Raw genomic sequence first — 27,835 nt, forward strand, 5'->3', positions numbered from 1 at the left:
GTCTCTTTCCTTTATGCAGGTCAGTATTTAGTATTTTATTTAGGTTAGTATTTTGTTGCATATCTCTTTTTTTGGATGAGAGATTGAAGCCTTCTAGGCATGGAGTGCTCATGTTTGCACAAGTGATGCTGAGCCAAGCTTGTTGGAGTTTCTTCTGGATGGTCAGAGCATGGCAGGTTTTGTACACATCCTGTCTCTTTCCACAATTTTAGTACCTTTTTGACTCTTGATTTTGGAACATTTAGTGTTTCTGTAATCTTCCTCACAAACATTTTATTACCAAGAGACAATATTTGTTCGTCAAGTTAATTCAACTCAATAGTCAAGTTTTCTAAGTTCCTTAGTTTTCTCTTTCAGAATGTGAAGAGTCAGGTATGTTGGATTGTACGTTGGAGATCTCTGGATTGAATGTGAATGTGAAAACATCTCTATCCCAGTTTTTGTTCAGTTCAGTCATGGCCAGTTTGTAATCATAGCCAGTACCTGGGTCAAGCCTGCTCTCAAATTTGTTTTCAAGTACCAAAACAAGGAAGCTGTATGTAATTATCACTAAGGGAATGGTGACTGTCCTATAGCTCCCTCTGCCTGCAAGTAAGAGTAACTGCTAAGTCCTGGACTGGAATCATTAGCTCTGTCCCACTTGGCACTCTTGCAGTCCTGCTCTCTTCACTTGCGCGTGCCTGTGAGGCCAGAGGGTGTCCCGCTTTTCATTTTGGCATTCAAGGTGGCAATCACGAGCACTCTGTGTGTGACCTTTGTTTACAAGTGTCTACCCATCATGGCAGAGAAGCTATTCAGGTGTGCATTAAATGCATTTGTTTATCAGTTTAAAGGGGAATTCCACTAATTTTCTATATATCTGCATGATTAAACTGTTAAGATGTAAACAAAGTCATTCAAGGTGGTGAAATGTTCCATTCTAGACTTGAGGAACAACCGAGAACAACTGAGGTGAGTCAGTTGTTCTGAGTAATGGTGATGCCAGATGTCTGAAGACTCTCTCATGGAAAGTTGGAAATGGTTATGGATTCGCTGCCTGATGTCTGAGATACTGCTTTACAATAGCTTTGAGGAGATTTTGGTTAAAAATGTATTTCTAAAATCCACTCATGGTGCCTGGTACAGAGGTATATGCAGGGCGTCGGAAGGCAAAATAGTCCCCAAACGTAACACTATTTTAAAACAGTTGCATATAAAAACTCTGTAATTCCCGTTCAACTTGTGACTGATTATGCTTGTAAACAAATGATTTAAAATGAGTACTACCATTAACATAATTTGGCTGGGTGCTGTACACGTGTAGCCTGTGTAATGCACACTTTTAAACCCAGCACCCCAATGTTCTCTTACCCTTTAAATCTGCATGTTGTTGACATCACCAAACCACATACTTTGAGGAGGACCACAGGGCTTAGTCCGCCATTTGGGACATGTCCACTTTAATTCAGCAGGATCAGGCAAATGGTGGAGAACAGAGAAATACATGCTGAGTAATGGTGGCCATCGAGTTGTATTGAGAATTGCTATGGAGGCACTATAATATGAGAAATGGCTTCATTTCAGTTATAAAAATCAACATTACATGAACTGACGAGTGCAAATATGTTGCTAAGTTTCACTGGTAAAGCTAGTGTTGCCGTTAAAAGCCCTTAAATGTTGGTCACTTAAAAAATTCAGTTCAGACACAAAAAAAAGACAAACTAACTAGATGGAACATGCAGGAAGAACAAGGCTGCTCTATTTCAGTCTGCTCTAAGGCCCAGTCATGAATCACCAGGAGGTTTTTAGTACAGCAACAACAGCAACAACAGGACAACTATTGTCTGCTTAACAATAACAGTCTTGCAAAAACATATGTTTCTATGCTTCAGCCTAAGAGTCATAGCTAATCCTGTGTTTTCATGATTGCTGACTAGGGCTAAAATGCCATTAACACACCGTATCATCTTCAGTCTAAACCCCTTTTACATGTTTGCCACATAAATGTCAATAAAATTCTACCAAAAAGCAAATATCTACCACTTAAATATTGCTGTAACAAAAGTGCATAGAATTCACGTTGCTTTACCTGTTTCGACTTTGGTGACTACAGACTGGGGCAGTAAGGCTATCTGGGTAGAAGTTGCCTTTTTACATTGGTCTTTCAGTAGCTACGCCTGTTCAAATGGAAAAGGGCAACTTCTATTATTATTACTAAGGCAGTGGGGTCAAAGATCAGGGTCAGAAGTGAAGGTTCACAGCTCGAGCTCGGCCATGGCCCGCTCAAGAGGGTCGCTGCTCCAGTATTCGTGGTCCCAGCCCAGGAACCAGCCGGTGAAAGTGGGCGGCTCTGAGCCCTGCTTAATCTTCACGATGGGCGTGCGTGGGTCACGTTTGGCCGGGTCAGTCTCAATGTAGCGGGCAGCTGAAGGACAAGGCAGAGTTTTAGCATTGTGCTAATATGACCAAATAACAGATTTACATATTAAACATTTACATATAGCACATGAGGAGGCAAAACAAAAGGAGGGCCACATTTTGATATTAACATGGGTAACCTAGTTGACATTTTTAAAGGGCCTATATCATAGAAACCAAACTGTTCTTGCTTTAAAAAAATGTAAAAAAAAGGGGTTGATGTTTTAAAAAGTACAGTTCATCCACAGTCCTTATATGGATGCTGCAAAAACAAAAAGAGTTTTGTATTCACTATTTTCATGATGTTATAAAAAATCATTGTATTTCTCATCTGTCTATTTAGCCTTCAACAGTTTAGCCCCACCCATTCACATTGACGTTATAAGGAGTGTTTCAAATGTGGGTCATTTCACTATGGGCCTACACTCCACACACTATTCTAGAACTAGATGCTGTACGTTACATGTGTCAGACTTCAGTCCTCACGGTCCAAAGCACTGCAGACTTCAGCACGCTGCCTCATTAAACACACCTGATTCAACTCATCAGCTAATTAGCGAAGCCTTCATGAACTGAATTCAGAACTTTGGATGAGGGTAAACACTAATATCCACAGAACTTTGGCCCAGAAGGTCTCCAGTTTGACATGCCTGCTGTACATGATATTAGCAAGTAAGTAAAGTTTATTTATATAGCGCTTTTTACAACAGGTGTTGTCACAAAGCAGCTTTACAAGGAAACGAGCATTACAGAAAGAAATCCGGGTCCGAGCCCCCATGAGCGTCGCCAGTGGCGACAGTGGCAAGGAAAAACTCCCTAGGAACAGGAAGAAACCTTGAGAGGAACCAAGACTCAGAAGGGGAACCCATCCTCCTCTGGTCGACACCGGATAGAATTTCTTGTTTTCAAAGAATCAGTTTCTATCTTGTGAGCTAGTTTGAAGAACAAAGTTTGGTTCAAGAATTCTCCTCAATGCTTCCAGCCATCACAGAGATTTAGTAAATTATTTATTAAATTCAATCACCAGCAAACTTGATTTAACATAATGAAGTATTGATAGAAACAGGAAGTAGTCAAACAAACACATGAAAATTTGAAGTCAGTGCTTATATTTATACTGCTTGTATTGATTGTAAAAGTGCTTTTCTGAGCAAATTAATACTTGCTGACCAGATAAATAGCTTTTTTTCCCTAATTTTCTCTGGTTCCTAAAACTTATACACAGTAATGTATTTCCCACTGATAATCCCACAATTATAAAATGACAAATTTTGATTTAAACATTCACAAATCCACACAGATGTGTGTATAATGTCCATTTCTCAAATGCACTCATAATGAACACTAAGATAACTGCTGCACATGCCTGCCTAATTGACAGGGTGCATGTATTTTCTTTCCTTTCATGAAGCAGATTAACTTAAGCTGTTTTTATCCACTACAGCGCAAATCTGAAAAACATGCATAATGAGGTGCTTCCAGCACATGTCTGAGTTCATTACTCGTATTGCACATGAGTGAAGAATTTAATGAGTCTCACCTGAAGCCATTGCCTCTGTCTTCTCCTCCTCTTGTGCCTCATTACCGATCCACACAAACACCTGCAACACACAACCACAGCAATTACAAACCCCACAGGAGACGTCAGCGCAGTGGACCGACAATGGATGCACTGATCTGTGGCATATAACAAAGTGGAGGTTACTTAAGAATCAGTCCACATTATTTTAGGTTTAGAACCTCAAGAAATAATAAGGAACTAAAATTCACTCAATGTAACTAATATTCTGTGAGTGTATTCAGGTTTAGATGGTGAGCAGAAGTTCTCCGATGGTCTACTAGGGAGAATCACTTAAAGGTCACTGTGAAATGTTGATTGGTCAATTTGTCTCAGCCATTTCACTTCTCTAGTTATCTCAGGAAATGGGATAATGTGAAGAGTTACCTGGTCCCAGGTGTCCAGGATCATGACATCATCTGTGGCAAGATCCTCTTGAGTCATCTCCCCAGGCACCTCCTCAATCTGCACAACCACAAAAAAATGCACGCATCTTCTCTTTTACTCAAGAGTTCACTGCAGAGTCACACTAGATCACTTTAAAATGATTATTATTAGACTATATAAACTACACACACGGTGCCAATTCATACTGGATTAAATTCACTCTATAATTATTACTGTCAGACTGTAAAAACTACACACACTGCAGATTCATACTGGATCAAAATCACTCCACTGTTACTGTCAGACTGTAAAAACTACACTCACTATATAAACCACACACAGTACCAATTCATACTGGGTTAAATTCACTCTAATTATTACTGTCAGACTGTAAAACCTACATATACTACAGGTTTATACTGGATTAAAATCACTCTATGATTATTGCTGTCAGACTGTAGATCGATTTTAATCCAGTATGAAGTTACTTCAGACTGAATTTACTATCAGACTGTAAAAACAATACACATTCAGCAGATTCTTTCAGGCTGCAAAAACTACACACACTGCAGGTTCAGGCTAAATTAAACTGACAGATCTTGTTGATAATCACTTAAATTACAGAATTTGTAAAGCTACTCCAGCTTGAACTGGACTGAACAGTTTAAAGCACTCACAATGAAGCGTCCGGTTTTGTTTGAGCAGGCAAAAAGTCTGGGTGGGTGAGTGTCCATCTTATCCTTCAGCCTGGTGGAGGTGCGATACGTTGCCTTTCCTCCAAGAGCCGCCCAGAAATCATCTGCATGTGAATTATAAAAACACAAAGCATTAATATCACATTTTGCAGCTTGTACAACCAACACCAATACATACAGCAACATTACTTGCCACTGATCCAGAGATCTGTATAATCATAAATACATGAAACATCTGTCAAAAATGATAACTTGTGCTTTTTGTGAAGTCTGCTCTGCTCAGTTTCGCCAAGACAATGTTTCTCTTCAACTGAACAAAAGACAGGAACTCAAACACTCCTCATCTAAGACTAAGCACCTTGATAGTTTTGATGCTGAGACTATTATGATTTTATTATCATGATATTTATCTGGGTAAGAAGTGTTTCATGTCTCTTTTTCATCTAATACTTTATTTAATAGAATCACATTAAGTGTTCTGAGCCATCAAAGAGCAACATTTGAGCAATAAAATTTCACCTGCCTTATGCACACTGCACCTCATATATAGATTACTGTGTAAACTGTAAATGCAAAAAAAAAAAAATGAACATTATCAGTTATTATTTTGGATGCACTAATACCACTTTTTCTCTTCTGATACAGGTATGATACCTGATCCTTAAGCATCTGTCCATACAGAGTACTGGTACCAATACTAACTCCATCTAAATTAAGTGGCCTATAAATGTTCTATGTCATAAATAAAACATATCAAACTTGAATGAACGGCTTGCAGGCTGCTATGCTAAAGGACAACCCTATGCCAATGTTCACTCCCTTGGAGCCTGGACTAACATGACATGAGAGACGGCTGAAAGATCCCTGACTCTGGTGCTGGTTAGCATGTTTTGCATTGTTTGAACATTATGTTATCTAGCTTATTTGTGGTATACCAGTGAAACTAATACCTTAGGAAAAATACCAACTGGTGCATCACCCACTGCATATGCCTTCCCTCCGAAGACTAGCGTTACAGATTTTCCCATAAGCATTTTTACTACTGTTTGTCAACCCACACTGCCGATGTGTTGCTTGCTTTAGGTACGTTTCATCTACTGGTGTTCATCCACGCATCACTGAATAGCGTGTGCGAGTCAGGAATTGCTTCATGTTAACAGCATTCTCTATTGGCACAGTACTGGTATCGGCAATGTCAAGTACATACATACTGGTGCAACCCTAGATATTAGTGTAGTTTATAGCCCCTCTGTGTTGGTGCAATACTACTCACCACTCTCCCCTCCCTCTCCAATCTCGGAAGCAGAAACCCCAAGGATGTTACACAGCTCCTGTGCCCCCTGTTTCTCTGGGTCACTGGCCCCTACACCCACCCACAGGAAGGAGCCCCCTGGGGTCACCAAGACGAAGGCATCATTGGAGTTCAGGTTAGAGGCCACAGCATCAACCTGAGGAGGAGAATTTAAATAAAGAGAAATCAAACACTAATGAGAGGCAAGAGCTTCACTGAAGCGTGGGCTGTTTTCTGGTCTAGATTATACTATAATTAGCCTAGAGTTTCCTTAAAACTTCTGAAGTTGCAATTTGCTTTACTTCACTGAGTAAGTGGGCATCAAAGGCCAGTGTGATTGCTCTACAGCCTCATATCATGGCCTTCTTGCTCAGTCACAAATAATAGTGCAGATTAGTTCCCAGAAGCCCTGGGCGGTAGCCTCTAGGGGTGTGCACGAGTAACTGGATACTTACGTGAAGGAATAGTTCAGTCATAAAAGGTAACAACGAATGAAAAGAAAAAGGCCCCAATTTGAATGATGCAGACAAAAGCATGCTAAATGGTGCCTAGTCATTGTTAGCCACGTTAGCATGTTTCGTCAAACTACTCTTTTAACTATTCCAATGAAATGACAGCAAGTCTGGGAGAAAATACAAAGACCAATAATTTACTGGTTTCATAACTTAATAGATTAGATTTGGCACCAGTTTACCACATTTGTGCATTATGAATAAGAATTATACACAATCTATAACAAAGTTGCATGCTGATATTCAGAGGAAATATGCAGAGGAATTCCAGTGGAGAAAAGTTTTACTGCAGTGGAAAAATTATTTTATTATTTTATCATCAACACACATTGATATTGGGGTCCTTTTATTCTACCTTGTAATTAATATTAATGAATTAATGTCTATGGACACTCAAATATCACAATTGGTCAGAATGCATATTTCTATCAGATACCAACCTCCACAGCCCGGGTGAAGCCGGCTGAGTTGGAGCGCACTTGGAAGAGGCGTGTAGGTGCAAACTCAGTCTGGCCTCCCTCTCTGGACGTGCCTCCCTTATACACCACCAAGGGCTTCCCACCAAATAGACTCATCAGGTGAGCAGGCTCCTTACCCTGGACCACCCGCACCTGAGAAACAGACCCAAAGTTAAATCGTATTTAAATGTACTTTTAAAAGAAATTGTGCATTGATACAAATTACATCACAGCGAAGAATTTTGTCAATACTGACTTTGTTTCTGCAAAACCGTGAAACACAAATAAAGCTAGTGTTTCATGCCTTCACTTTCTTAAGAGTGACTATGTTTTGATCAGATGGCCAATTTAAATAAATTGTGTGATGCCACGAAGCTGAATAGTTTCAAAAAATGACAACTGTACACACCCACAACCAATTTTTGTGAAGCTTTTCAAAGTGGAAGTAGGTAGAGGGAGGAAGAGCATCCACATTTTATACTGGAAATGGGCTTTTAATTGTCATACAGTTCTAATTACTCATTTTACTTATCTCCATGGCCCGGGACTAATCTGCTGCTCATCTTCACATACTGCACAAGTTTAAAAACTCACTCTCTGCCAGAGCAGAATTTTAGTATATGTACATGTTCTTCACATGTCCACAGGGTGGCAGCTGAGAGCCGACTGATTGGAATGTAGAGTTAGCGCCAACATTCCCAGCAGCCTTTGTGGTTGGCTGTGTTACAGTGGGCCGTCCAGCCCCTTTAAAAAGCCTTGCTTCATCATCAGGTTTCACACAAAAAGGGCTTTCTGCTCCCTTTCCCAAACATGGGACTGTTCTGCCTGAATTATGTACTTGTTCACATTTAGCATGGTTCCATTTCAGAGCCAAATTAAGTTCCCTAAAAGCCTCTGCTGGGCCTGTTTTCCCCTGTACAAACTGTTTATCTGCAAATATTAAGACTATTTATTCAACTGCAAGTGATAAACATCCTCAGGTCCTACCTAGGATCCTGCAAACTGCATCTTAAAGGGGAACTTCCACCAGCTTTTTAAAATTTCTGCATATTTCAAACAAAGTTGTTTAGTGTTTTGATGCGGAATGGTAAATAATGTTGCTAATGGTAAAATAGAAGTAAACCTGATAAAATAAGTTTTCTTTGGGTGATATTTTACCTTACAGTGTCCTCCATGTATTTCTCTCCCATGAATAGCTTTAAAAATGTGTTTTAGGGCAAAACCTTTCCACAAAACTGTCAAAAAACATTGTCATCTGCAACTAAGCAAAGTATTTATAATCATGTAACTACTTTCTGTGAGGGTGCTTTTAGAGGCATTCTTCTGCTTCTGACCTCTGGTTCCCATCAACACTGTTGTGAGCAACACTGACTCTGTCATTGGCTCTAGAATGGCACATTTAACTACTCTTAACTACTCTGAATGACTTTGTTTATATGTGAACAACTTAATTATGCAGAGATGTTTAAAAATTGGTGGCATGCCCCTTTAACCTGTGCATGCTGGACAGGTTTATTATTGAATTCTACATGCAAAGAAGTACACACAAATTTCATACAGTAAACAATACAATTTGAAATACGCTATAAAATGAGGTATGCACTCACACATTATTAGCACATGTACACAAACATACATGGGCAAGCAGCAACATGAACACAGATGAGACATGAGGTATGAGGGAATGTGCAGCCTATGCAGAACTTGAACTGTGTCAAAGAAAATAGTTCATTCTGTATGGTGTATGCAGTTACTTCCATTCTCCAACAGTTGGCAACTTCATTAAATTCCGTCAGCTGTCTAATTTAGCGTGATAATTCGCAATAAATTAGGAAAAAGTGAGAAACTCCCTCATAAAGACCTCGGTGGAATGTCCTGTTTGGACCTAAACAGACTCTTCAAGCATCAAAAGGACAAGGATAAAGATCAAACCATGCAAAACACATCTGAGGACGTTTTGCTTTATCTAAATGAGCCCAAGAGTAATTTTAGTATCAGTGCTAAGGCTTTGTATAAAGACATGCTGGCCTGAGATACAGCTACCTGAGTAGTGATAGGAGCACCAGCCACCTAGAGACAGATAGGCAGGAAATGGAGGAGGGACAGGAAGGAATGACAAATGAGGATGAAGCTGAGTAAACATATAAAAAGGTCAGAGGAGGACAGTGATGTAGGTCTATGAGGCAGGTAGTGATTTCAGAATTTACCCTGTAGGGTTGTAAAGATTAAGTTGACTTTAACATCAGGGTAATTTAGAGAGTCGCAAAGCCACAGAGTGCAGATACGGGTCAACACTGCAGTCAACTGTACTCTTAAAAACAGATGGCTTCTACTGGTTCTTGGCTTGAATGTACAGCTCTAGGAAAAACCTTTAATTGGTTTGAACTGTTTTTAGAGTTTCTTTAACGGGCTCGTATCCTACATGTTTCTCTTATTTTTTCCCCTGAGGTCTGCTTAGGTTTCTAGGTTTCTGTGGTTTATGTACTAAACAGTCATAATAAATTTTTACTTGACCATTAATTTTTCAGACCTCCCTTTGAATCAAACTATTGAATAATAGTTTAATTCAATAATTAAAATATTGAATTAGTGAATTGTCACTATGCCTTAAACAAGCTTCGTTATGATTGGCGGCCCTCGTTTAAAAAGTGCCCTGAGCTGAAACACTCGTTATAGCTTCAGTGTGAATGGGTGGGGCTAAACTGCTTTATGAACAGACAGATGTATATAAATGTGACATCACAAAACAATCAAAAATTCTGTAGCAAAACAATCAAAAAGTTTGTAGCTTCATTTCCATATATGCACTGTATGGACTAGAAAGTGTATGTAACATTTTGAAACTTTAACAATGTTTAAATACTATATTAAATGTTATTTATTAATAAAGCAAGGAAAACTAGTTTTTTTCATGATATGGGCCCTTCAAACTTTGAAAAAGGTTCTTCAGACTTGCACATCTCATTTATAAAAACAGATTTTTGTCCATTAAAAGGTTCTTTAGGGCAGCGGTTCTCAAACGGGCTCTCGGGGACCCCTAGACGGTCCATATTTTTGCTCTTTCCCCATGTGTTGCGAGGACCAGTTTGAGAAGCACTGCATTAGGGAATGAAAAGTGATTTTTCTATAATATCTTTGTGCCTTTATTTTTAAGAGTGTGCATTCTATAGTCTTTTAGAGAATGTGCTTAAGAGGCAAACAATCAATGGAAAACACAGAACAGAGACAGTGAGTTCTCTGTTGTGGTTCAGTGAGGTTACCTGCACAGGTCCTCCACCCAGCTCATTATCCAGCTGTGTAGCCAAGACTGCAGACGCTCCAGTTTCATCCTGGGTGGAATCCAAACCTTGCCTGCAGAAACAACAGCACTCAGTAAACCACTGATTCTAATGATCTGCCCAAATAACTGCTAACAGAACGATCAGAGTTTACTGATGAAGGCTGTGCCTGTATTTCTTAAACCGCCGTCACACAGCATCATTAAGCAGCTGCCTGAGTATTTATATCACTCTCCAAAGTGTTTGAACACATTTTTCAACATGCTCAACAACTTCGACTCAACGCTTGGAAATGCATCACACCTATGCTACCCAAGGCCAAGCTGATGAGGGCTTGTTAAAATTGGTATTGAAATAGGCAACAATTGTCTTGAATGTTATGCGATGAAAGGTGAGGGATTCGACCTAATGCCATACATTCCAACCAATGAAAGTATGTCTGTTGCACTCTGTCGGACTGCCTAATCATGAATCCTGTTCTCAAAAGCCAAAATATATCATCTTTTACCTGAACATCGGCTTATTCACTAAGAGTCTGAACCCAATTTAATTGAATTGAGCATTTTTGCTGATATAGGTTGACCACAGGTGATCATGAAGTTCTTACCAAATGTAGATGATGTGTCCCTGTCTGCCTCCATGGCGGTAGTTGTAAAGGACAATGTAACTGTCTCCACCATAGAACTGACCGTATGTAGAGGGATCAACAGGAACTTTGTCTCCACCTTCAATACGCCAGATCTGAAAGGACAGGGTATAATGTGACCAAACATACTCCACTTACCTCTCCACAATCTCCCACTCACTGGAAGTCATAAACATAAACAATGTTTATTCTACTCCTCTACGTACCTCATAGACAGCTGTTAATGCTTAGCTTTCACTATTCATTAAAATACGACTGAGCTAAGCCAAGCAGAGCCAATGCTCACTCTTACCTGTTTCTCTCCACGGCCATCGTCGATCATGCCGTGCTGTGCTGCCATGGCAGGCGAGTCGTGCAGTGTGGAAGCATCGAATGGCACCTTCTCGATCTTGGCGATGTGGTTGGAAACGTATGCCACACCCATGCCGTCTGTCTGGTCCACATCGCGCCAGTTCTTGAAGAACTGTTTGAACAACGGTGTCTCGCCCATCTCGGGAAGGATCTGCACTTGGGTGTGTTTGGGGTAGCCCATCTTCTTAATAAACTCATCTGCTGCCTTCATGGCTGCCTTGCGTTCGTCAATGTTGGCATCCTTTCCTGTTGGGTGAAGGTCATCATTGCATTAAAAGAAGGACGATGCATAGACAAGGATGGTAAACTTCAATTGTATCTTTTGGCTTGCAGTAGATGCCAGCGCCTACACTTTCAGAAAAGCTGTTAAAACATGTCCTCTAGCAGTTGTGATGCAAACGGTCTTACATTAGGGTCATTCTACAGAAACGTCCATTTTCGTGTCCCTAGCATTTACAGATATATCACACTTTAAAACATGTTAGCGTTCCATCCATCCATCATCTAAACCACTTATCCTTCTGGGTCGCGGTGGGGTGCTGGAGCCTATCCCAGCTGTCATTGGGCGGAAGGCAGGATACACCCTGGACAGGTCGCCAGTCCATCGCAGGGCAGACATACACAATCACACACACTCACACCTAGGGGCAATTTAGCACGTCCAATTGACCTGACTGCATGTTTTTGGACTGTGGGAGGAAACCGGAGTACCCGGAGGAAACCCATGCAGACACGGGGAGAACAGGCAAACTCCACACAGAAACGACCCTGGTCACAAGGCCAGGAATCGAGCCCAGGCTGTTAGCGTTCCAATGTATTTATATTTTAAAATAAAACTGAGTTATTTAAACAATTATACCCTCTTGAGCCGTCAATTTAGCAATATTGTGTTTTAAATCAATTATTATTTTAAATAAATTATATAGAATTCCCAGCACCACAGAAGTGTTTTGAAGAAAATTTTTCTGCAATTATAACCATAATAGTCTATAAATCAATAATGACTATGAAATATATTATTTAAATGACATAAAGAAAACAAATGCTAAATAAATATGATAAAATATATAATGAAAGTTGTTGTAACCAGGAGTCGTGTCACTGGTGTTAACGTAACAAAAAATCTTTTATTCTGAAATAAAAATCACACTGATGACATCACTTGACTTCCTTTCACCTATTTTCTGAGGATCTATGAAAAAAAAAAACACATGGTGAGTCCACTGTGTCTTTTCAGTGACCAGAAATGTTCTCATTTAGCTCATGATTTCATATGAAGCTTTCAGTTGACGTCACTGGTATGACCTACTTTATTCGTAGGTAATTGTGAAGAATAGAATACCAATGGATTACATGACATATTTCAGTGGATATTCCACGATTAACAACATGTGGTTTGATGCTCTGCAGCAGCCATTTTGTAAAATGCATTTTTCATTAAAAATGTCACAGGTGTTACCTTTCTTATATGTAACACCAATGACAATTTGTTACACCAGTGACACCTATGGAGAGATAGAAAAGTGGACGTTCCTGTAGAATGACCCATTAACGAATGTGAAGCATCAAATATATCAAAAGGAAAGTGATAAGTTGCAGCTCCACAGGGCTGCCTGAGCCTCTTCTGATGTTAAATGCAGTATGGCAGTTTCTGACATACATTCACACCACAACTCCCATCACTGACAGCTTCTTTTAGAGGTCAGAAACATCACTTCAGTCAGACGAACAATAAAAAGTGACTAAAGTATGTTTATATGCCTTTTTAAAAAAAATTCTCTCCACATAAAGAGCTTAAGGAACTAATTGAAGACTCTTTGCTTTGACTGTTTACCTTTCCACACAAAGATCTTGCCATCTGAGCCATGGTCAAGAATGAAGCAGTCAGTGGACTCTAAAGCACTCTGAGAGAAGGGGTTCTCATCAGCAACCAAGGCCATAGTCATGGTCCCGCTTGCGTCTGAAACCTGCGGAACAGGAGACAGCAGTTTACATAAGAGTAGTACGATACAGTCTGTCTGTACTGAAATGGCTCTTTAAGTCTTCATCCTTATCTGTTTAAATAACCAAAGCACCTTGTACAGTTTAGCCAGTTTCCTGTTTGAAGCATCTGCCTTGAGGTCGTCATCAGCTCCTTCAGGCAGGTCTGGCCTTTCTCCTAGAACCTGACAGCAAAAGACAAAACATCTTGTACTGAATTCTGTATGACCAGGCATGAGAAGAGTACTTTCAGCTTCATTCCAGGCTCTTACCTCCAGTATCTTTTCTCGCTCAACACCCTCATCACATACGTACACCCGAGCTCGGCCGCTGCGCTCGTTATCACGGACGGCCTTGGCGAGCTGAGTGGCCTTCAGCTTCTCAAAGCGATTGCTCTTGGATCCAGCCCACTGGTAGATCTCCTGTGATCCACAAAGATGATACAATTATCATAATTTCATGACGGTTTTGTAACGGGCTGACCTAACAGAGGGCTTCGGAGGGCCAGACTTCAGCACATTAGCAGGTTTTGGGTGTATTTCCCTGCTCAAATACACCTACTAAGCCTGGCATATAACTGTTCATTTGAAGCAAATGTGTTGTAGCAGGGAAATAACCACACCAGCACCTCCAGGACTGGATCTGGACACCCCTGAACTGGAACCATTTGAAACATTGCCATATCGAACTTTTAAAAGTATGTCTTATCCTTCATATCAGTCAATTAGGTACTCACATTACCCAGGTCCAGGATAAAGCAGTCTCCCTTATTGAAGCTGTCCCAGCTCACGGGCACTTCTGTTGCCCTGACAACACGGCGACCCTTGACCTGGAGCAAACGCTGCATCACTACCTCGTTAGTGACAACATGCTTGAATCCTGAGGCGACTCCTCCTTTCTGAGAGGAGGAAGAGAAAAAAGAAGAGACAGATTTATAGCCACATGAAGATTTACAGGTTTCCCTGCATTAGCATGAAGTGAAATCACCAGCACTAAATCCATGCTTATACTGATAACTACACTTTTTCAGTTGATAAAAACAGGGTACAAAGGATACTGCTAGACAGAGATGCTAAACTCTGATGCTAAGACAGGATTAGTTTTACATGGACAGGTGGAGTAATGTCTAATTTTTACTCTCACAGGATAAGAAATCAGTCACACTTTGCTACATAACATTGACACAACCTTGCCATGAAAATGTCATTGAGGATGTCATACACTGTCGTGAGTTGTAAGGACTGATTACGTACAAGAATATGATATTATCAGCTCACCAATACAGGTAAATGTAATGTCACATGATTATGTTTGATATTATGACAGCTAATCAGGTACACAGCAAAATTTAACATGACACATGCAGCTGTTATATGATAAAAATCTTTCATCTTGCCATGGAAGAGTTCATATAAACAATGCTTTTACTCAAAAGAGTGCTCTGTACAGGTTTGCCACCAACGCCCAGTCTGAACAGAAGTTCAGGCACACAGCTTTTATAGCTTGTGATCGACTGACCCCCCCAGGACCCTTGGTACCGTTGTAAAACTGAGTGTGTTCTCAGAGCCTTAGATCCTATCGTGTAAGAATGGAGTTGGCTTTCTCAGGGATCCTGTTGTAAATACTTTAGTTTTGTAAAGTGAGTGCTCTGTCCCGGGGAGGCCAAATCCCCTTCAGGGGGCGTCGCAAAGGCCATTGGTTGTTATTGTTCAAACCATGAGAACAGACCATAGGTAACTTCTTATAAGAACTCTTCATCATTAATACTGCTTAACAATGAATAACTACTTAAAAAAAAGGAAAAAGAACAGAAAACTAGAAAATAAAACAATTCCCAACACATAACATCAAACATTACGGCATCTGCTGTGGCAATTGTCAGTAACAGTAACATGACACTGTTACATTTCTGAACAATATCTGTCTTGACAACTTATGACATGGTTATGGTACGGTTCTATCATGTGTCAGGGTTGCTACCAAAAAAATCTCTGTATAAATTACAATTATTAAATTAGTCAATATCATGGCATAAATTAAAACTTTTTTCTGTTATTTTGCATCTTTTAAATTTTGGAGTCAAACACTTTAATTGGGCCAGTACTTTTCAGTTTGGTTTAGGCCGCACAGAATATTTTTCCTTGAGTACCTTTACACTTTCCACAGGACATGATCAAATATAATAAGCAGTATAAATAAGTCATACAGGATTAATATAACCAGGCATTATTTCCACATGAGCATGCAGTGACTGAAGTGACTTACTAAAGTAATGGATTTGGACAGGACTAAAATCACTGAGATCATCTGCGTTAAGTACATTACCCTCTCCCCATGTGGATCTAATCCCGTCTGAATTTTAAAAACTTTCTCGATTTTGCCACATCACTCTTACTGGCCACTTACCATGTACTGGAGACCTTTTTTAAAGTAGCCCAGGAAAGTTTTAGACTCAAAGCCTTGGACTTCCCGGTACTGGATGGGTTTTCCACCCAGGTAGTCATCCAGTTGTACTGTAAATATGGCAGCGGCTCCACTCTCATCCTGCGTGCAGAAGTCACCTGGAAAACAGAGTGGGAATTTAGCTGCACATTTAAACAAAACGATGAACCTGCACAGCTCTCTACGTGGCACCACTTTGATTCTCATAGAAACTTTCCAGTCCTAAATGGTTCTGCCTAGCAAACCAGGCCAATCAATTACTTTGTCACAGGAATGAAGCAATTGTTTAATGCATGGAGCCAGACTGGAGAGAGGGAATTATACACTGTGAGACAGATTTACTGACACTAAGCTCTAAAAAATTATAAGCATTCCAGGAGTACAGTAAATTATTGATTAATGACACATTCTTCACTCAATCTCTACTTGAACTATTGTTTTTAAACGCTTAAATCTTTTAGCAGACCAAAGCCCAACCCCATTTCTTCTTTTTACCCCTACCCCCTTGTTTTCAAGTGGTTGAAATCTTCCCCTACAAAACCAGGCCCGCAAAAAAAACAAAAAAAAACACATTACTTCATTAACAGGCTACTATCGGTGCTCTGTAGGCGAACCTGCCAGTCTGCAGTGATAGCAGAGGAGGGTAAAGTTCAGCAACCTCGCTGCTGGGCTTTAGTTATATTTAGGGCATCATATGCTTTCAAAGAGGGGGGATGCAACAATTATTTATTATCGCCCACCGCTTATTCTTTGGTGATACAAAGCCATTCGCCAGCTTCTTGTTTAAATTTTTTCTGTTCCACCTTAAATGGTGCAGCAGTGGCACTCGGACGTCAAAACTGCTGGACTATTTAAGGTGGAATGGGAAAGTTAGCTAGCTAGCTACCGAGACATTAGCATGCTATTAGCGATTTTTTATGCTTATTATGAAGAAAGGACCATAATACACTGAAGCGACATTAAACTCAGATAATACAGTGGTTATCATAATTTTTAAGAGAGAAAATTCTCACATTTGCGGGTTTCTTTGGTCGCTTGCACAGCGATCTTGCCTGTTTTTCTTTTTTTCTCATAACACTCAGTTTGGAGTGTCTCTGAAAAAACTCCGTTTGGAGGGCCATGTAGCCCTAACACTTCACCCTACGCCTCTATTTCAACAAAAATCAGGGACACCCTACCCCTAGACATGAACAAAACAGAGGGCTAAGGGCTAAGCGGTAAGGGGCAAGGGGTGAAATGGGATTGGACCCAAGTTGTGTCCTTGACTTGGCACATTCCTCATACCCCATCAGGACCTGGTTCTTACCGAGCCAGAAGTGAAGATCGTACTGGAGGTTACCGGAGCGCTGTTTGATGGTGTTGAGGACCACGTAGGCATCACCTGTGTAAAATCCTCCATAGAGGTTCTCTGGCACAGCCACCAGGTCAAACTTCTCAACCCTCCACACCTGCAGGCCAGGCTCCTTGCCTGCCCGCTCAAACTCAGGGTGGGACACCATGCTGTCTGGAGAAAGGTCATGCTCAGTTTAGCCACAGTGATGGAAACATACCTAACTCATTCATCTCAACATTTAAAACAGGAATGGACATTTTTAAACAGTGTCAATTTCATACTTTTTTTTTCTGTTGGACAAGTGTGGTGCCTTTTCAGGCAGTTGTTTCTACCAGTTTAACCACTTTTGCTCTGATTATGCAGCTTTTTTGTATCTAGACAGTTTGCGGGATAAAATTATGTTCATGGTTCCCATTTACAACATCTCACCTAATGCCCAACAGACTCACAGCGCATCGCCTAGTGCACTATACAATAGCCCATGCCAAAGCCTACAGTGAACGCAGAGGAAGTTTAGCTCTGAGCTGAAAGACAGCTGGGCTAGCCAAAGCCCTCAGGAAGAGGAACAGCTGTGACTCAGAAAGGCAGCTGCAGCCTGCCCAGATTTATACCAGTTATGCCACATATCCTCCCGAACACAATCACGTTTACATTCTTACACAATATGTACAATCACTCGGACAGACACTCACTGCAGTCAACAGTCAACACTGCATTCCAACTACATTTAGGCATGATGCTGCAGTGTGGCTCTTAGAACGTAGAGCTAATAGAGCTTATAGCCACACATGGGGGCGTATGTGGATGTTTGGGATTTTTTAGGTTGGGCAGTTCCTCTCTAGTATAACTGAGCTTTGGCACTGTTGTTTTTGTAGGCCACAGCAAGAAACGCCTGAGATGCCTGGATAAGAAGAGCTAATGAGGCAGCGGTCATTCCAGAAGATCTGTTCATGTTCTCACAGACTGCTACAAGACCAGCGTGGAACATGAGATTGAGGTAGAAACAGTAGATTATACAATATAGTATAATGCACAGCATATCATCAACGTTCAAGATGGTAAAATTTACAGGTGCAAAAATGTCCTTTACTTTCAATGTAAGTTAATGTAAAGAGATTTTATTCTGAGCAAATTTGGAACATTCCTATTGGTCCATTCATCATTAAAAAATTCACACAATTAAAAAAAGTAAAGGGCAGTTGCCAAACGCAATAATGTACAAAACTAAAAATTGCAAAATAGATAGCAATACACAGCGATGACTGACTCTATCATATCACTTGGAATCATCAAAAATCTTTGTATTAATAATCATGGTAGCACCCTGAGTATATAAACACTCCAGTAAGCTTAAACCCAATTAAACACACCAGACATCAAAAAGCCACTGTGCATTCGCCCTTTCCTCAATATGAATTCATGCTGCTAACATGCTATGAACAGCTTCTCTCAGCGTCGTCCTCCTGAATTTACTGTTATACCCCGCTCGCTTATTTTACAAACAGCCTTGGTTTAGAATTCCTTCCCACCACTAAAAACTAAATCACAGCACTCAAGGCCTAGTCCTCTTTTCCAGCGCTGACCAGGAATTTGTTCTTGATTCTTACCAGCTGAGGGAAGGACATTCAATTCATGCGCCTGGCCCAGAGTCTGGTCTACCACTACATGGCTTTGTTTGGAAATTAAGCCTCAAATCAGATTTGATCACTTTATGTTAAGTAACATACACACTGGAGATGTTTATGTTGGAGATTTTTTTATATAAAAACTAATCTGTCGTGATTATTTAATTAAAATTGTTTACTTGAATGCTCCCAAGTAGCGCAACCATGTGTTGGCCCTATCAGCAGGAGATCATGAGTTCGACCCCTGGTGATGCTACAGCCATCCGTGGCCGGGAGTCCATAAGAGCACAATTGGCCTCGCCCTCTGGGTGGGTAGGATGACCCCTCGTCTCCCCCTCACCACTCAAACGTGATGTTAGCTGACATAACAGAACTGGCGGTTGGCGTTCTCCTCTGAGCGCGTTTGGCTCTTCAATGACGTTGTGTGAGCGGCAGTTAGAAGAGGTGGCGCTTCACAGGTCGCAGAGGAAGGACATTTGCTAGCCTTTTTTTTTTTAAATGGTTGCATGATTTTTAAAAAGCACCAATTAAAATATACATTCTTAATGAATAGGCTTTGTGATTAGTTTGTAATTGAAGGCATGGTGTCCACAGGTCATTATAAGGCCATGTTCAGCAATCTTTCATTTCCCCACAAAGGCACTCATGTTGCTTGTTGACTTTTCTAAGGAATATATTTTTATTCAAGTTTTTGGTATATTACACAATAAACCAAAATAAACACACATAACAACAACTTTGATGCACATAATCTTCAAACAGTAATAAAGAGACTCTCAAACTACTGTCATTCATTTTACGCATGACATTTTCAAAGCATTTCTTTTACAAAGGCAATAGCATTAGACAGTGTTCCACTGTGACTCCTGTTGTCTGGTGTAACCTGGCAGTGGCCCTTTCCAAAGTGAAAACATCAAAAATGAAATGTAAAATTACAGATTTTAATGTTAAAATACACCTTTTGATAAAAATTTAAATTAAGTATTGAATTTTCGACTACACCAGGCTTGTGGGAAACATCAGAAATGAATGTCACAGATTGTGAATACTGCACCAGGAGATACAGAAGTGGATTTAAGAACATCGAACCCCATAGCCCCAGAATGCAGCAGCAAAGTCTGAGATATAAGAAGTAAGAATAGCCTGGAATTGATTGGGATCATTTTAGGTCATTAAATGTTTTAAAACCCCTATGATTTATAACCCTTAGAGATCCAACATATGCGTAGTTTTATTGAGTCATAAACTACCCAATGACTCCAATAACACCAAATACCACAAATACCAGTGCAGCAACTGAATGTCAATGATAGCACAATAAGACTCAATATGTTCATGAGCAGACAGTTCAGCCAAAGTGCTTTTCAGTTCATCCAGAGACACTGTGAGAGTATTCAAGCTCTGCCTGAGTCCATGGTTGCAGCCTCATGTTCAGCTAATATGGTGCTAGCTAGCATATGCGCTCTCCGAGCTTTCTCCTTTGCAGATTTAGGCGCTGGCAAAGAGGTCAGAGAGGGTGACTCTTCAGCAGGTCTTCTGTCCGCAGTATCCACACACTTTTGTGTGAAGTCAAAAACAAAAATATACTTGCAAAACAGAATTTGTTATCTGAAAGGAGCGATGCTTTTATGCTTGTATAGTTATCGTCTATGAAGCCTAATCTGAGGAGGCGCTCAAACACAAAGCAGCATCTTAAACACAGCTGTTAAAATGCAGTAGCATCTTTCAAAGAGGACCACGCCCCTGGCCACTGCAGCTTGTCTCTGCTTGGCAACAGTTACCATCATGCTTCCTTTGAGCTTGACATTATTAATCGAATCCACATCAAGCGATGTGTGCTTTGCACGTACAGCTCTATTTCGAGAGTGCTATATAACAGCTAAAGAAACTATGATCAGACACATAACTGCTCCCTCTGGGTCCTGCCACTGACTGCAGCTGTCTTAGGTGGAAGCGTAATAATAGTCTGTCTTAGATCTTTGCCAAGGGATTTAAAGTGTACATGTGTACACAAGCGAAGTCTCTTTGGAATCTAGAGCATTACATTTGCCTGACACGTGGACTAATTAATTTACAGATGGTGTGTGATATTAGTATTCTCGCATTGAACACTAATTCACAGTAAAGACAGAATCTGTGAAAAAGTCCAGTCAATTTGAATTTGCCACTCCCAGTTTTACATGTAGCAATGTGAGGCAGTTTGCTGGCCCAAAAAGGTTATAAATAGACCAGGTCACATGACTGATGTCTCCCTCAGGGCCTCATGGGAGAATTTAGAGAAGAGCCTTAGCCAGTGAGCATGCAATCACACCCACATACAAGTGACTGTATACACATTACTGTATGGGGGTAGGGAGAAGGACAATGTCAGAGATGGAAGATTTTCCATGTTGTTAAGATAATTCTGAACTTCTGAACACAGCCTTCAGTTATTTGATCTATCTGATCCAGTTCTTGAGAACTGATGAAAGTCAACAAACTTGAGCAATTTTTGGTAGATGTTTTTGTACACTTGGTGCAATATCAAGACAATATATATGTCCTATGACTGAAATAGGGTTTATAGAAGATGAGGTACAGAACTGAGATCTTAGTGTGGGAAGAGTAGCTATGTCATCTATGTTGACACCAAAGATTCAAATTAAACCAAGGGTATGGCTGCAGCAGTGAGTAGGCCCAATTATGTTTTTTTTTGACAGAAAGGATAGACACAATTGTGGTTCTTGCGCACTGTCAAAAACAGAGATGCACAATAATATTCATTCATTCATTAATCATCTAATCTGCTTACGCTCCTGGGTCATGGGGGGTGCTGGAGCCTGTCCTAGCACTCATTGGCCAGAAGCAGGACATACCCTGAACAGGTTACCAGTCCATCACAGGGCAGACACACAGACATACACACCTAGGGACAAGTTAGTATCTCCAGTTGGCCTGACTGCATGTCTTTAGACTGTGGGAGGAAACCGGAGCACCTGGAGGAAACCCACGCAGGCACAAGGAGAACATGCAAACTCACACAGAAAGCACCTGGCAGGGGGAATCAAACCCAGGCCTTTCTAACTATTAGGCAACAGCTCTACCTATAATTGCTTAACAATTTTTAATCAGCACTAGACATGTCAAAATTTGGCCAATCTTTCAAACTCATATTTTGTGATATATTTATTGTCCTCTGAAATAGCAGAATGTTTAGATGACACTGGGTTACTGTGCTAAACTGATTACATTTTATTCCTCGTACTGTACTTGTAACCCTGTAATGCATATTTCTCCATGACAGTAATCGAGGTGGATCTTTTACAACTGTTTATGTAACAACAACAGCAGATAAGAAAATATCAGATATGGTCAGCGCTCTAGTCAAAATAAACATTAATATCTTTTACAACTGTAGCTTTCCAGCAGAAACAACTACATTTGAGACAAATTCATCAAACTCCTGTAGGAAAGGAGGTGTATTTCCTGGTTTCTGAGTATTGCCAGTGCTCAAATTGCATGCTGCACTGCAGGCAGAGCCACTTACAGATCAAACACATTACATCATCTTTGCACTTTGCTGCCTGTGTGCTTGTTCTGTGGGATGGTAGAGGAAGTGTTGATATGTAATACCCAAGACTGTAAAACTACAGTTTAAAGGACTATCAGCGCTGTGGGAGAGCAAGTGGTGCTTTAAAACTCCTAATTAAAACATTTCCTAATCAGGAGCTGTTGTTTTAGTAACCACTAAGGCCTTTCGAGGCTGGTTGAACTAAAACAGTAGTACATTTACGGTTGCTTTGCTATTACATGGGGAAGACAATAGCCTTTACAATTCCTAATTGAGGAACTTAAAAGGCTAATACCTTGTACTTTTCCTGTATTGTTCCCCATTGATTCCCTTATGATATTTGTGTGGTTTTATGTACCAAAACCAGACATAATTCATTTTTATATATTACCATTTTTCCCACCACTCTTTTCCCTTAGCAGCTGTTTTTTTTTGTTACTGTGCCTTTAAGATTCATAATGTAAATGATTTCTTTTCTGATTGGCTGTCCTGTGCTGTGCTGCATTCTAAAAGCAGCCCACGTGAATGACTGACTGAGGAGGAATTTTGATTTCCAACAGTCATGACTGGGTGGACTAACTGTATACTGAACAGGCGAATATGAATCAATGCATTGCTGTTTTATGACATCACAAAAACAATTCAAACCAGTCTGTTTTTGCAGCTTTGTTTAAAACATAACCCTCAGATTTCCATGATATGGGCCCTTTAAGGCTTGACACACTTGGCAAAAATATACCACATAAGCTGTATGACTTAAACAGTCCACTGTTGGAAGCACTGACTCTTTTTTGTGCTTCCACGTTTCCTCATGAAACATCCCTCAGTCTGAGCTTCCTAGGTGACTCATTTTCTCCATACGGCCAGACTCCACCCCCCACCTCCTTCTCCTGAGCCCTTTAGTTAGCACTTCAGCAAGGGGTGTTCAGACACCCACTCAGCCCTTAACCCTGCCTAATGTTTATCCAAAGGAGAGTATGCCTCCAATTCAAGAGTGCACAGACTCTGCCTTGATACACAATTAAAGAAAAGTCACTCGGAAGCTCTGAGGACAGTAATCAGAAGCGTAAACCAGACCATATAAGGGTTCAAAGTCTTCTCCGCACAAACTGCACGGTGTAATTGCATGTTGATCTGTAAGCACTCCATAAACACCGACTGAGGATGAATTTTGATCTCCAATTCTCAGGAGAGGGATCTGAGAGAGCTGTGCTGGCACTTTGCTGTGCAATTTAATGTCTGCCTCAGCTGGTTATGGATGAGGGGTAAAACGCAGCAGGTCGATGAAGAACATACTGGGCTGCAGTGGAAGGAGAGAGCTGGAGGAGCAGGAATGAAAGATTAGCTGGGCGTCTGTCCACTGGCGCTGGGACAGTTGCTTGTGTGAAGTTGAGACTACACTTCCCTCTCTGACAAGAAGCCAGTCGTTCATAGATTAGGCTGCCTTTGTTAAGGCCAAGGTAAATACAGTGGCTGTAACACAAAGGATGTCTCTCACTAGTACGTTATCAGTCTTTGGTCAATTTGTATGAAATGCCTTTCCAGGTTCTTGGTAGGGTAATGATAGTGTTGATACATTATCAGGCCTGAGGGAATATTATATTGCGTTAATACTGCATATCTAATATTGCCTGTTGTCACTTATTCATAAAACAACAGTTCACTGTAGGCAAGTAAATGCGATTCAACTCCAACCTAATTTCTTATTATGAGAACTGTAAGAACCTTATTCAACCTGTTTCTAGAGATGTTTACCTACAGTTGTATGGATGTATGTGTATGAGTAAAATTACCTAGCATTGCAGTATTATAATTTAACCTAATAGACAAAGTAAACATGTCTAGAATTAGTTTACATTAGCCTGTAATCGTCTTACAACAATCGTATAATGATATATTTTAGATATATTTCCTACAGTTAAAAAGTGTGAGGCCTAAAACCAGATTTCAGTGTTATTTGTCATGTTATGGAATATTCTGGAGCTCAAAATTTTACCCCTCAGCCGCACTGGTTCACAATTTTATACCATTCACATGTTTTCGTTCATCAATGTCTTCTCACTACAATACCCAGCATACATTATGTAAAGGTGCACAATATACAGCCAATGTGAATCTCAGTGGTGTCAACCAATCCTGACTGCTAGCCTAGCAACTGATCCATAGGTTAGTAAATATAACCAAGCTAGCTTTAATGTTGTTGAACAAACTGTGCTTATATCTTTATTTAGAATAAAATGGATGCCATTGACAAGTTTTCTACCTTTTCAGCTGGAGAAAACAAGCCAACCTGAGGTAAGAGGTAAGATATCTAGATAGCCCGGAAGCGACCTTGCTAACTTTAGCTATTACTCTTCATATGAGTCATTTGAGTAATCTGTGTTCTCAACTGTAATGATAATGATCATTCAAAGATAATTACTACAGTTATTCAGCTGCAATAAGATATTTGGCTTCCTAGCAATAATGTTAACTATCTGGCTTGCTTCTTCATTCACCAGCTAGAGCTAGTGGGGAAAAAAGATATTTTAAAACAGTCCATCCCCAAAAATCCATCCCCATTTTTCAAAAGTTCCTCTCACCTTCAAGATATATCATCATAAGAGAGACTGACTGTCCTAAAACAAGAAAATCTTGCTCTACATAGTACTACCGCACCACTGGAGGATGTGAATTAGCATATAACAGTTCCCTTTTTCATGTTGGCAGGAGTGCCCCTTTAATATGCATTCACTTGTGAATAGATCATTTTGTGCACTGCTCTCTTTTGTTTCAGTTATATTTTATGTATTTGGTTTTTGTGCATAAACACAAGGAGACACAAACCACCACTAAAGTACTCATTGTGCTCTTCATCACTGCAGTAACTTCAGGTTTCCATGAAGTGATGCTACAGATTAAAATACCAAGCACTTCCTCTTCTGGTATATGCAACTCGTGCAACGACAGTGTTTAGCTGTGTTGCCTGTGTTACCGTGGTGATGGAGGGTATCTTCACATAAGAGGTTACTTAGTAATCAAAACAGGAAATTCCCAGAACATATGACACTGCTTCATGCCAACGTAAATGCATTATGTTCACTTAGAATAGCTTACAGGTCATGTGTAAGAGAAGCCCTAAGTGATTGTTATAATGCTGTGAAATAAGCAGGTGATACATGTAGCCTGTGGGCCTGAAGTTATACCTGCACAGTGCTCCTTTAACTCTGGAATGGTACTGCTTTACTTTATTTGAAAGTTGAGTGCTGAAGTAAACTTTCTTAATTGTCACAATGATTTGTAAGCTGTTTTATTGAACTTATAAGTATATAGCCACAGCATATTCATGGTGTTTTTGCAAATGGGCAATTTTGGCTGTCCAAATTTATGGGAAAAAATATTTATTAACAGCCATTTACTAATACGTTTGGTATATTTCACAATATAAAATGTATGATTGATAATACTTTGGGGGTATTTGGTAACAGAAAACATACACTTACTAATACTTTGGGTATATATTGCTACATAAAACAGCTATTTACTAATACTTTGGGTCTATTTTACAACTTGAAACAGCCATTTACTAATGCTTTTGGTCTATTTTGCTACATAAAAGAGCCACTTACTAATACTTTGGGTCCATTTTGAAATATGAAACAGCTATTTACTAAACTTTAGGTAATTTTGCAACATAAAACAGCCATTTACTAATACTTTTGGTACATTTTGCAACATAAAACAGTCATTTACTCATACTTTGGGTCTATTTTGCTACATAAAACAGCCATTTACTAATGCTTTTGGTATATTTCACAATAACAAATAGCTGTTTAATAATATTTGGGGTATATTTCACAACATAAAGCAGCTATTTGCTAATATTTAAGTATATTTCACAATATAAAACAAAGTTTGTCCATGTACTCTCTGACTAACTTATGTCTCCAGCAAAAGTAGGTTTGTTTGTCTTTGAAATAGTTTATTTCAGGTCATTTGGTCAGCGTCACAGTAAGGGCGTGTAAATATGGGACAGATTCATTTACAGAGACAAAGACATAAATGAAGGATCAACAACAGTTATTGTTAAAACAAGTTTAGATTTAACATTTATACAATGCTGTTTCAATTGAAAATATGTAAGTGTGTAACTAAGTATCTTATTTTTATGCATCTGAATATTGAATCACATATGTGGGACACGAAGAACTTCATAAATTTAGCAATCATTTAGTACCTGGAAATGTGCTACAACTCTAACGAAATGCTTCATGCTACAAAATGAGTTGCAGAAACACATACATTACACATACTCATACATTACCCACAAAAGTGCATTACAGTAAGAGAACATTATACTTCACCAACACTACACGCCACAAGATTCAGCATTTTTTTCATTTACATCTTACATATTATATATGTTTTCACTACAAATTAGATCTGAAATAATATAACCAGGTCTGCATCAATATGATATTAACCTTTGCATTTACTTTAAGCTTGTGATGCTCCGAAACAGTAAACCAACACTGGATGCTTGATGTTAATCAAAGAACACTCTGCATTATAACATGACTGAAACAAAGCTGAACACTACTGATAGACTGAGTCTTGCTGTCCCAGCCCAGCCTTTATGTCTGGCATGCATGTATTCATTCACTCTTTACTGCCATCTAACTTCACATCATTTCATTAGAAGATGTTGTTTGTTATACTGCTCTGAAATTAAGCCATGCCGCATATATGTAACACTGATTTTTATAACATCTGCCTAAAAGCTGATCTTGTGAGATGAATGAATGCATGTGTCTTGAGGGATGGGCATCTCTGCAGTTCACATTATCACACCATATATGGCTTTGTTGTGGATTGGAAATTTGGGTCTGCTAAAAAGATGTTTGCATACGCGCCTGAAATGCAAATAAAAGATCTAAGTAAAGTACTTGAAGTGTACTTGAAATAAGAATCGACCAAGCCCACTTAAACTATTATGTAACATACAACCCAGACAGGCGTATCGTGTCTGGCGTGTATAGAAATAACAACAACAGTTCTACTACAGACTGCAGTGTAACCTGGGATTAAGCTGCTTCCACATTTTATGCAGTTAAATGTAGATGTGGAACAAAGGGAGATGACAATCTGTCGAAAGGAGCTTACCTACTGCTGCCTGACTGCTTCAGAGTGGCCGGGAGCTGCTGGGTGTAGCCACGCTGTGGGGAGGCTGAAGGGTTTGTGCTGCAAGCTGCTTTAGTCCTGGGCCTGGGCAGGGCAACACCCCTGTGACTCAGGGTGGTTAAAAACAGGGGAATCCGGCACACAGTCCACCACTCCCCCCTGTGCACAGACA

The 27,835-nt window shown here is 40.0% G+C and overlaps 1 protein-coding gene across 2 annotated transcripts; it reads right to left on the reverse strand.

Annotated features, from left to right (window-relative positions):
* Window positions 1–1,411: 1,411 nt before the first annotated feature.
* gsna (gelsolin a) lies at window positions 1,412–27,835 on the reverse strand. Of its 2 annotated transcripts, XM_036587923.1 has the most exons (17): window positions 27,646–27,835; window positions 17,302–17,499; window positions 15,960–16,114; window positions 14,290–14,451; window positions 13,826–13,975; window positions 13,649–13,738; window positions 13,408–13,540; window positions 11,515–11,819; window positions 11,184–11,317; window positions 10,559–10,649; window positions 9,342–9,368; window positions 7,281–7,451; window positions 6,311–6,485; window positions 5,020–5,141; window positions 4,343–4,420; window positions 3,938–3,998; window positions 1,412–2,404 (listed from the first exon to the last, which is right to left on the reverse strand). In XM_036587923.1, exons 2-17 carry the CDS (start codon window positions 17,492–17,494, stop codon window positions 2,235–2,237), a joined length of 2,217 nt encoding a protein of 738 aa, XP_036443816.1. In that variant the 5' UTR covers window positions 17,495–17,499; window positions 27,646–27,835; the 3' UTR covers window positions 1,412–2,234. The 2 variants fall into 2 exon arrangements, with proteins under 2 accessions (XP_036443816.1, XP_036443817.1); XM_036587924.1 differs by lacking the exon at window positions 9,342–9,368 and having other exon boundaries at window positions 27,646–27,828.

Source organism: Colossoma macropomum, unplaced genomic scaffold (genome assembly GCF_904425465.1).
Source record: "Colossoma macropomum unplaced genomic scaffold, Colossoma_macropomum, whole genome shotgun sequence".
In the NCBI taxonomy this organism is placed as follows: domain Eukaryota; kingdom Metazoa; phylum Chordata; class Actinopteri; order Characiformes; family Serrasalmidae; genus Colossoma; species Colossoma macropomum.